This window comes from Pteronotus mesoamericanus, unplaced genomic scaffold, assembly GCF_021234165.1.
Source record: "Pteronotus mesoamericanus isolate MK-2021 breed Mesoamerican mustached bat unplaced genomic scaffold, CSHL_Meso_final contig_56, whole genome shotgun sequence".
Lineage (NCBI taxonomy): Eukaryota > Metazoa > Chordata > Mammalia > Chiroptera > Mormoopidae > Pteronotus > Pteronotus mesoamericanus.
This window is the reverse complement of record NW_026555201.1, coordinates 19,916,935-19,929,094: the sequence shown is the minus strand read 5'-3', so window position 1 is coordinate 19,929,094 and position 12,160 is coordinate 19,916,935. Positions and strand designations below refer to the sequence as shown.

The 12,160-nt window shown below is 34.2% G+C and overlaps 1 protein-coding gene across 1 annotated transcript in view; it reads right to left on the bottom strand.

The window, feature by feature from the left end:
- Positions 1-11,928, bottom strand: part of PTPRQ (protein tyrosine phosphatase receptor type Q) — a 204,787-nt gene extending 192,859 nt beyond the window's left edge. The window contains exons 1-6 of the mRNA XM_054580156.1: positions 11,872-11,928; positions 11,424-11,535; positions 10,535-10,761; positions 7,612-7,681; positions 1,710-1,909; positions 328-577 (exon numbers count right to left, since the gene is read on the bottom strand). Of these exons, the coding sequence (XP_054436131.1) occupies positions 328-577; positions 1,710-1,909; positions 7,612-7,681; positions 10,535-10,761; positions 11,424-11,535; positions 11,872-11,928 (916 nt within the window). The remainder of the gene's footprint in view (positions 1-327; positions 578-1,709; positions 1,910-7,611; positions 7,682-10,534; positions 10,762-11,423; positions 11,536-11,871) is intronic.
- Between the last annotated feature and the right edge of the window lie 232 nt (positions 11,929-12,160).

The following is a 12,160-nucleotide window of genomic DNA, read 5'->3' as shown; positions in this document are numbered from 1 at the left end:
AGTTTTAGAAGGGAAGAGATGATTATGAAAAATTGCTGAGATCACAGAACAATAAGAACCGATCTTAGAATCACACTTAATTAGCTCAATAATTCTTTCTTTCAAATCTTTCTCCTTTTAGATGCTCATGTTATAAAAGAGAAGTGAAATTGAAGCTGCTCCAGGTGGGGTGCCTATTATCTGTTATTAGAGAAAAAAAGCTATTGAAAGGGAAGAAATATTTTAACAAAAATATGTGTACCAAAGAAAATGAAAGACCATTCTATAAATAATTTAACTTTTTTTTCCCTACACACACACACACACACACACAAAAGGAAACCATACCTGATTCTGGTGTTCTGACAATTGTACTATCAATATAACCCGCTTCCGTTGTAACAGCAGAAACTTCAAAAAGATATGTCGTATAAGGTCTCAAATGTGTCACTACAAAACTGATAGGCTCTTTCCATACGGAGCTTATCTTACTTCGTGCCAAGGGGCTCGATGAATATGTGGTGCGTGACGGAGGTGTGCCTCTGCTGAGAGTCGGAGTAGGGCTGGTTGTACTCCATAAAAAAGATTCATTACTCTCCTAGCGAATAAAATAAATACCAATGGAAAAAATGCGTTATCTCTTTGCAGACATGAGAAGTTATTTCTTTTTCCTTTATACTATAAATATTATTCTTAAATTTATGGTATGTGTATGACTGGTTAAGATCTTTTTAAATTAACCCACTTGAGTTATGGAAAAATTTGCTAGAATTATACCCATTTATGGCTACAGTTTTACAGTATAATACATATCTTGCATTCTTTATACCTTAATCTTTCTTATGACTAGGATTTCAAGTGGCTTAGAATAAAGGTAAAACTATACCAAAATCATTAGAATTTTAAAAATTCATGTTAAAAGTACAAGATCTAAAGATATGACATATTTCCCTGTTTGTGAAATTTCAAGCATAGGTTACCTTCTTATTGTTACTGTCATTATTTTTTCGTAAGTACTCAAAAGATAAAGCACATGTTGTCTATGTGAGTGTGTGTACCATGTATATTAGAAATATGTCCTAATTTTTAAAAGATTTGGAAATTTGTAAAACTTTGAATATTTAAAACAAACAATTTTGTTTGTTTCTCTATTACTGTTATCATGAAGACCAACAAACTTATTTTTGGAAGAGCATTATTACAGTGCTTCTAGGGGTTTCCCATTAATAACTAGAGTAATAACAAATTCTTCACCAACAAAAAAAACTACTTCCGCAAATTTACAAAAAATGCACAACAAAAAAAATCTACTTCCACAAATTTAACCTTGATCATTCTCCTCCCCTCCTCTCCTGTCACATCTTTTTCTAGTGATAGCCTACATTTTCCTACTTCAGAGCTTTAGAAGGATCCTTCACCCAAAATGTGCCCCTCAGACAACCTTCACCTGTCCTTCCTCTGTCCAAGGACCATCGCAAATGCTACCCCCATCATGAAGTCTTTGCAGAGCTCCCTAAGCGACTCTGGTATCTTACTCTTGAATTCTCAAACCTTTCTCTTATTCTACCTTGAATATGGCCAATTGCGTGTAACATGATACTATAACCCAGTACTAAAAGTAATCAAATAGCTATACTTTAGCAAAATAAATAGTATCTAGATGCTGAAAACTTCAGGATATAAGTTTACTTAAAATTCCCGAGACTTAGAAAATGTTCCATGGTACTCACAGTGCATTCTGGCAATTTCCCTGTTAAAATGTCCTCCACTCGGATTGAGACATCTTTCACCACTATCCCACTTCTGGCGTGTTTGACACTAATTTTGAAACTGGTAATTTTGCCATTTGGTTGCCGAGGTAAATACCAAATCAGGTTTACTGCTGAATAGTTAAAGGCCTCGACTGTGAGATTCACCACTTTTCCTGGAGCTGGGGAAGTAAGAGAGATGAAAAGGGAGGGACACAATGGAATTGTGTATTCAAATTATAAAAATTAGAATGCCATTTATATAATTTTGGGACATTACTTTTCCCATGTTATATGAAATTAAATATAAAACACATTGGAAAAATATATTCGGGTAAGATGTTTTGCAATATATTTAATTAACTGTTGACTAAAATAAAGAACAAGAAATTAGGCCCATAGAGTTGTGTTTAAGAAGAAAATAAGCTTTACTTCAGGATTATTTAATCAACGCACCCATTGATTAACTATTTTAAATATGTCTGAAAATTCAATTAATAGTTTTTTGTGAATATACAAAAAAACTAAAAAATGAATCTCTTCTTGAAATATTTTGGGATTATATAAATTCCTTAGATAATGAAGAACTAGAAAATTGAAACAAATATCCAACCATTTGCACTAAAAAGCATTGCTGGAATATATTTAACAATCTGGTGTCTAACATAATATGAATACCACCCAACTAGATGTGGTTATTACATTTTGAGTTTCATACATCCTCAAAATTAACTTTCATCAAAATTCATGATATTTTGTTATCAGTTATTAATAGTCTGCAATAATAATCATCTGTATTCTTTCTTAATTAGGATGAGACAAATAAGGATAGAAGGAAAGAATATTATGCCCATTAATTTCAAAGCAAATGATGCAAAACTGACAAATAGAGTAAATAATCAAGATCTTTTAGTGTATTGAACAAACATGACAAGTCACTCTTGAAAGAAATAAAAACAAAACAAGACATCTGGGGTAAAATATTATAAGTAATAGTACAGATACAAAATAATAGAATTTAGATGTGCATCGCAGAAAAGACTGCTAAAATATGATTTGTAAATAAAAGCCAAATAAATTATAAGAAAGTTTGGGCTTGGGAGAGAGGACTTAATGTGAATATGACTTAAACAGTAGAAACTAAGAAACTTAAGGAGAGTTGCATTTTAACAGAAAACAAAATAAATCAATTTGGGGGAATGATTAATCATTAATAACGGGTGAAATAATGGAATTTTTTCCTCCATGGGAAATTGGTCAATGGAATTAATTAAAGCTTAAGGAAAATAATGATATAATTATTCTCTGATACTAAAGATTTAATATTTGCATTTTGGGGGGTATATAAAATATAATAATGTAAAAGGAAAAAGGTTGTTAAATGTATGATGCTATGGATTTATATGAATTAAAATGTATGATCTCTTTAAAAATTGAATATATCTGACAGATAACATTGTGTAAATTTAAGGTGTATATTTTGTTAATTTGATATATTTATACATTGTATTATGATTGCCAGTCAGTGATAGTTGGCACCTCTGTCACATTTCATAATTATATTATAGTACCACATTATTATCTATATTCATTATACTGTACATGAGATCTTTATGGCTTATTTACTACCCATTGCAACTGTGTACTTTAAGCATCAATCTTATTCCCACACCCTCAAGTCCCCTAACTACCATTTTACTCTCTCCATGAATCTTAATCATCCTTTTAAATTTCTTATTTGTGTAAACTATACCAATTTTTTAAGTATGCCTGATATAGATTTTAATAACAAATTACAAATTTTATAAGTATGCCATATGTATCTCAATAACAAATTAACAAATGTGTTAGCCAAGCTGACACATTTCCAAATGTGCCTCAACAATAATCATAGGGAACTACTTGAATGTAGACAAATTTGAATTTATAAGATAACTAAATTTTTATTAAATTCCAAAGCATGATATCAGAATATTAATAAAAGTAGACCCAAAACATTAGATTTTTAAAATTAATTACATAATTACATAACTTTAACATTTAGTGACAAAAAGGATATTTTTATTAGCCTACTTTAAATTAATTTTGTCTCAGTAAAATGTATGTATGTTTTTCTTTTGTGACTTTACGGTGTCTAAAGACTAATTCTGGCTTTTTCGGTTGGTAGGTCTTTTTCTTATTTAAATATTCTAGTTTCTACTTCTACTTCTGGACATTTGTGCATCAAATCCCGCTATCTTGATTTTTATAGGTGAATTTATCCATCTTGATCTAAAAGATTTGATACTAAAGTACCAAAAAATTCTGTTTACAAAGTTATTTCATCTTTCAGATAAGCATCTTCCAACACTTTGACAATATATCTAGACTAGTGACATACATAAATATACACGTGTGTGAAAATACCTATAACTTGTGTACACTATACCAAACATACATTTATTGTTTCAGAAAACTACTGTATAAATTGAATACAGAAAATTTTAAAAATATTTTCCTGCATTTCTAAGGATCCACTAAGTTGAGAATGAAGGTGCAAGAGATATTTTTAATATTGTAAAGCCAAATAAATTCTTTGTTTACAGGAAATAGTGCTGCCCAGAAGTTAAGTAGTTGAGCTATGATGCTAATGAATGGAATATTAGCTCAGTATAGTATAGCTGGTTACCTTGTACACTCTCCTTCATAGTATTTTTATTCATGGGGAAAGAAATTACTCCTGATTAAACAACAATAAATGCACAGAAATTTTCCTTAAGTTTGGGTTCTATATAGCATCAATAATAAAAGGGCTATTAGGGGAACAAATTGGAGAACACTGATATAATTAAATTTAGACTTATATTACATTTTATACCTCTTTACATTTTCAAAAAAAAAAAGGAAAGATGTAGCAAGAAGAATTATATCATTATGTGCTTTGCCCAAGGCCACACAGCAAATGAGAAACACTGAGACACCTATCCAAGGTTATTTTCACTAAACCTTTCTCTAGTTTCTCTCAGTCATAATTTCCAAGAGAGTTAGTATCTCTAGAAAGTGTGTCAATTAGCAGAAGTATGTAGTATATAACATTCAAAAAAAAAGATCAGTGTGGCTGGAGTACATGGAGGAAAGAAGGATGTAAGAGATGAAGTCTGAGAGAGGAAAGAGCATACAGAGCACTGTGGGGGATGGGAAGGTCTTTGGGTCTTATTCTAAATGATATAGAAGCCATATTAGGAAGAGAGAAGTAATAGGGTCTGGCTTATGTTTCAAAAGATGACATAGCTCTTATAAAGAGAGGAGACTATAGGCATGCAAATTGAAAACAAGAAAACCAGTAAGACAACGTTCAACTGTTCAGGCAAGAAATAATAACAGGTTAATTAGCAAGAGGGGTGGGATTCAAGATGGATTTTTACATAGTGCTAGCAGGATTTGCTGAGTATTCTGTGAGAGTCATGATGGCTTCAAGAGACCTCTGGTCAAGAAGGCGGCATAGGCAGACATGGCTTGCCTCTTCACACAACCACAGAAAAATTACAACTAAAATATAGAACAACCATTGCTCAGAACATACAGAAATTGAGTTGAATAGAAGTCTGACAACTATGTAATTAAAGAAACCACATGCATCCAGACTGGTAGGAGGGGCAGAGATGTGGAACAGACTGGTCCCACATCCACGTGTGGTAGATAAAAATTTGGGAGGGCTGTCTTGGGAGTGAGAAGTCCCAGCCCCACACCAGACCCCTTGGCCCAGGATTCCAGTGCCAGGAAGATAATCCCCCACAACTTCTGGCTGCAAAACCCAGTGGGGATTGAGTCAGTGGAAGGGACTTCTGGAACCCCAAGCAGTCCCTTTTAAAGAACTCACATGTGGACTCACCTACTCAGACTCATTCCCCCTGGACTCAGGCACCAGGGAGGCAGTTTGACAGGCACCAGTGGAATGCAGGGGGAGACTGAGGTGTCTGGCACCAAGGCAAGCAGGGGCCATTGTCCCTTTTCTGCCCACCCCCAACACACAGATCCAGCAGACAGGTACCATATCTAAGATTTCATCAACCTGGCTAACACTGTTTGGTTTGCCTTGGAGACCCCCAGAGACTCCACCTGACCTAACTTATAGGCCCACTCAAACTGTTTTTCCATATGAACAAACAAGCAACACCTGGCCTCAGTAGGCCCCAGGCCCAGAACTAGCAGCCTGTATTCACAACTTGGCTTTGCCTGGAAATCTCCAGGCTAAGCACAAGTAGCAGCCATCGCAGATTGCTTTATAATTCAGGCAGGGTGGCCTCGAGGAAAATACAGGTGGGAGCTGATCTTGGCCTGCACCACCTAGGAAACCCCAGAACCTACGCACCCAGTGGACAGCTACAGACCACATTGGAGCACCACCACCCTGCCCCTGTACAGCTGATCCTCCACAGAGGGCAAAGGTTGGTGGTTAAGTGGTCACAGCCAATCCTTGAAGCTAAACAAGCTTCAACAAGGCTGCCAAAACAAGGAGACAAAGAAACACGGCCCAAGTGAAAGGGTAAATCAAAACTCCAGAAAAAGATCTAAACAAAATGGAGATAAGAAATCTGTCAAATGCAAAGTTCAAAACATTGGTTATAAGGATGCTCAAAGAAATTAGTGAGGACCTCAACAGCATAAAAAAGATCTAATCAGGAAGAAAGGATACACTAATTGAAATGAAGAATGATTTATAGGGAAACAATAGTAGAATGGATGAAGCTGAGAATCAAATCAATGATTTAGAACATAAAGAAGCAAAAAACAACCTATCAGAACAAGAAGAAAAAAGAAACTAGGATAGTGTAAGCAGCCTGTGGGAAACTTCACACAACCCAACATTTGCTTCATAGAGGTGCCAGAAGGAAAAGAGAAAGGACAAGAAATTGAAAATCTATTTGAAAAAACAATGAAAGAAAACTTTCCTAATTTGATGAAGGAAATAGGCATGCAAGTCCAGGAGGCACAGAGAGTCCCAAACAAGATGGATGCAAAAAGGCCCACTCCAAGACACATTATAATTAAAATGCCAAAGGTTAAAGATAAAGAGATGGGAGGGGAGTCATGGGAGAATGGGTGAGAGGTGAGGGGATTAGGAAGTACAAATAGGTAGTTACAGAATAGCCAGGAGAGTGTAAAGTACAATATAGGAAAGGGAGTCATCAAAGAACTTACATGCATGACCCATGGACATGAATCAAAAGTGGGGGATTGCCTGAGAGAGTGGGGGGTGCTTGGTGGAGAGGAGCAAAGGGGAAAAAAATCAGGACAACTGTAATAGCATAATCAATGAAATATAATAAAAACATGATGACTTCAAGATTTTTCCTCCCTGCCACTGGAAGAATGGAGGTGTCTTTAAAATGGTTTGGTAATGACTACATGTTATGGATAATACAATAACTGTTAAAACCCATATTTCCATACATTTAATGTCATAAAAATGCTTATGATTTGATGTTAACAGAAAAATGTGAGATATAAATTTACACAAATGGCACATGCCTACTTTCATTATATACAGTTATATAGAAATATATTCACAGAGAGGAGGAGGGGGTGTGAAGACCAGCCAGAAATGCACCAAAATGATAACAGGGTTTTTTGTATAACAGGGCAATGGATAATTTTCATTGCATATTTTTTATTTTTGTGTTTTTTTCAGTTTCTGAAGATAACAATACTTTTATAATCAGAAATAATAACATATTTTAATGAATAAATTAATCATCTAAGAAGATTCTAAAATAACTAAACGGTCCTGCTGTTGAAAATTTTATGCACTTTAGCATCAGGTTTTTATTAATATCCTTATTTATTTTAAATGGCAAAACCTCATAACCAAGTTAATTTAGAATAAATGATTTAGGAAAATTACCACTTTCTGCAGTTTGGAAGAGAAATGGATCACTAAACACTCCAATGCCAGCGCTGTTTTCAGCAGCAACCTAGAGTGGATCAAAAGAATTATTTTCAAACTTTTTACTTTATAATTAATCAGAACCTGAAATAATAAAATTTGGACTTGTCTTTTTATTTAGAAAATGATTTAAAAAAACTACACACACATTTCCTCTAATTCCTACAACACTCCTAAAGCGTGAGGCATGTGTGGAGCTAGTCCATGTTTTCATTTCCCCTAAGGATATATTTGCAGCACAGTTTGATTCAACAGATTTCTCATATTCCTAATGGAAAAATTGATAATCAAGTTTTATAGTCAACTAATAGTAACAATAACAATTGTTATTTATGGACAACTTCTATGCACCTGGAAATCGTCAAGCAATTTTACAAATATCATTTTAGTCACATAACCAGAACAAGAGGTATTGTTGTTAACAATTTGTAGATGAGTGCTGGCTGAGTGGCCCAATTAGTTGGAACACCATTCCATATACCAAAATTTGCAGCCTCGATCCCTGGTCAGGGCACAACTTAGGTTGCAGGTTTGATCCCCAGTCAGGGTGCATATGGAAGGCGATTGATCGATGTTTATCTCTCTCTCTCTCTTTTCCTTCCTTTCTCCCTAAAATCGATGAACATATCCTCAGGTGAGGATTAAAAAAAAAAAAAATCTGTAGTGAGAAAACTGGTTGACAGATGTCAAATAACTTGCCTGAAGTCATACAGGAATAAATGGTAGAATGAGAATTCAGTTAAATAGTGCTTATTTTTAAAGTTCAACCTCTTTCCACTATAGCCATTATCTATGCAAGACACTACAGTCATTTCTGTAACAAATGTGAGACCATAGCTACGGTATCTGGCTTTAGAATTTACAATTTAATCAGGCAAATAAATACTCAAGAAAACAATTTTTAAAATAAGTAGGTCTAATTCATCATTTAGACTAAGGAATTTAGAATTCAAAAGATATACACTGGCTGGCGTGGCTCAGTGGATTGAGTGCCAGCCTGCAAACCAAAGAGTCGCTGGTTTGCTTCCCAGTCAGGGCACATGCCTGGGTTGTGGGCCAGGTCCCCAGCGGGGGGCACATGAGAGGCAACTACACATTGATGTTTCTCTCCCTCACTTTCTCCCTCCCTTCCCCTCTCTCTAAAAATAAATAAATGAAATCTTTTTTAAGAAAAGATGGAAAATTTCTTTTTTACTTGGATAGCTAGTCAAATCGTCTAGAGTAGGCAGAGAAAGTATCATAAAGGAGATTAGCACTCTTAAGGTTTTCCAAATGGCCATAAGTGAAGTCGAACAACAGTGGTTTAAACTGTAGCTCTACCAATTCCCAGATGAGTAAATTTGGTCAGTTAAGTGTTTTAAGTCACGTTTCTCTTTTCCTTAAAGTGGGAATAATAATGTATCTATGTCATAGGATTGTTCTGAGGACTAGACTAAATTAAATAACACATGTAATGGGATTTTCCCATTGCCATGTAGATTTGATACCTGTATTTGAAGATATCAAATGTATCATGCCAAACACCCTTTGGAGTTATTCAATGGTTAACATTTATTTGAACAATGTAAAGGACACAACAATGATTTATAAAGTGTGAGATGAAAAGAACAATGAAGGCTTTCCAATAGGCCTAAAGTAAGAGGATTCAAAGGAATAAAAATTCGAACCCCATATAAGTAGATCTAAGCAGAACTAGGTTGGCTAAATCACCTTTCTGTCAGCAATAGCATCTTATATCACATTAAAATTTAATCTTTATGTATTACCCTCAAGAGGGTATTTTAACAGATAAATTAATCTTAATATGTTTTGTTTACAGAAAATAGCTGTAGTATGTCATTTTCAGATGTCAGTTATTAAAAGATTTCCTACTCTTTAACCCATGTTTCTGCAATGAAATCACTATCAACAACCTGATTTTGACCTCTGCATCAGTAAAAGTTTGCTTTTTACTTTCTCATTTGGGAGCTCCCTACAATTGGTACATGCTCTGCAGTTCTTGTTATGTTTTTTGAGCCCTCAGACAGACATGCTTCTAATAAAAAAAAAAAAATCTTCCAGACAAAACCTCTCTTTTCATCATTTCTTACCATCTAGAGGGTTGTCCCAACTACGTATGATTACATATTTATATAGTTCTTATAGATTTTTCTCAACATTCAATTACTTACAAAGCTCCAAAAACATTTTGATGTTAAGTTGAAAACAGAGAAGAGCAAGAAGCTGTACTCTTTACTATGCCCTAGAGATATCACAGATATTCCTGAAATGCAAACAGTTTCACATGGCCTAATTTAGGATGGCTTTTTATAGGTTCTTGTTTATTTAATTTTTAAATAAGATGTTAAGTTTTGCATATTAAATATTGTAAAGGACTAAAAAAATTTTATAAGCACAAACATACAGTAAATTTTCAGGAAATATTGGGGAATGGACCTGATTTGAATTCACTGTTCTTCGAGAACCTTGCTCATTAGGAACTTTTATTACATTATCCAAAACTTCAATAACAGACATACAAATACAACAGGACTAAGAGAAAAATAACAAAGCTAACTTTGATTTTATTAAAAAAGCAGACTATTTTCACTTATACAGCCTAAATTATTTAATGTAAACTTGATTTATCCTTTGAAAAAGTCACTAAGATAATGCTTTTTTAAATAGATACATTACATAAATGCACATAAAAAATGAAAAAGGGTTATGACATTTGCTCATTTTAGAAGCTTCGACAGGCACCACGGCCAGGACTCAGCTGACCGTTCTTAAGGTGCTGGTTCTGTCCAGCTGTAACAGCTGGACCAGGTGGGAACAGCTCCTTTACTTTCAAAATAGATAGAATATTTTAATACTAAGTAAATATTAACAAAATAATTACCTTGATTTCATATGTTGTTCCAGGATTAAGATTAGTAAGAAGAACTTCCAGACTGTCTGGCTTTGCTCTAACTTGTGTATATACTGTTTGCATCCATGGGCAAACCTCCTTATACTTCACAACGTAGGAGAGAATCCTTCCGTTTGGATTAGGGGGTGTGTTCCAAGACAGAAGAATCCCAGCAGATCCCACTCTTTCTCCTGCTAGGAAGACTGGAGGCCCTGGTTCTATTTTTTTTTTTTTTGAAAAAAAACATGTTGTTAAAAGGTCAAACAATTACTATATTTTCACAATCATAGGTAAGAAAAGTATTTATAAATGTAGACTTTTACAGTTCCCAAAGACTAATAGTCTCTTGAGTGTGAGTTTACCCTGCCTAGAATTTTGCTACCAAAAGAAAAATAAAAAGATGAAATGCTTTGGGGAATACCAAAAACATTCCTTTATAAGAATGTAAAAAATGAAATGCTACCAAATTCTACATGCCAAATACACTTTTGATGCCAGATTATTTTCTAAAGAAACTTACTTGTGCCAGGCTTATACACAAAAACTAAGAAAACAAATATTCTCGCCAACTAATTCTTTCTTAGCAAGCATAGTGAGTTTACTTTCAGGCTCTGTATTATTTAAATTTCGCCATTAACAGTCTCGGATCTGTTTCACAAACAAGTACAGGTTATCTTTAGTCTTTGAAAGAAAATGAAGCTAGAGAACAGTAAAACGCAGGTTCTAAACAGGTCACTTTAAATTTCCATTTTGTTTTAATTACCATTTGTTTTCAGGCATGTAATGTACATATTGCTAATATAAATATCTCCATACAATAGATCTATACAGACTCCAAATCTTCAGAGGAAAAAAAAGGTAATTGAAAGCATTTACTCACTGGTTACATTAGTTGTCACTGTTCTACTAACAGGTGAGCTATATGTTGTAGCAGAAATGGAAGAGATGGTTACATCATATCTAGTACCAGGAACAGCATTAGAAACATCAACCTAGAAAACCAAAAACAAACAATTGCAATAAAACTCTTCCTGGAACACAAGATAGCTTAAATAATGAATCTATCACAATTAGAAAAATAAAGTAACTTTACTGTATAACTCTGTAGCTTAAGATATCACAAGTTTCATAATACTGTAAAATATAAATGTATGCTACCACATAACTATTCACCAAATAAAAACTTACAAAACATACTGCATTATCAAACACTAAATCAGTATTTCTATCTATGCTAGTTCATTGTCACAAGAAACAACTGTTTAAGAGTCTTAAGAAACCTATAGCCCATTGCCTGGCAGTAGTTTTTAAGCATGTATAGGAAATACCTGTGTCTCTGAAGTTCCAATAAAAACTAAGAAAAAAATGATAAGAATATCCATCATTATTACATTTTTCAGGCAGTGGAATCACATTGATGGCTCTAGAGAGAAATGTTGCCTGCATTAATGATTTAAAGACAGATCCTCCTGGCAAGTACACAATTAATGAGCCTGGATTACTCAATAGCTCTGCCCTTTCTTTGTTAAACTATTCATGAACCCTTGGATGGCTGGCTGTAGGTTCAGGGTAGACTTTTAAAAAAAAAGGCATAGATGTTGCTAAGGTAACGGTCCA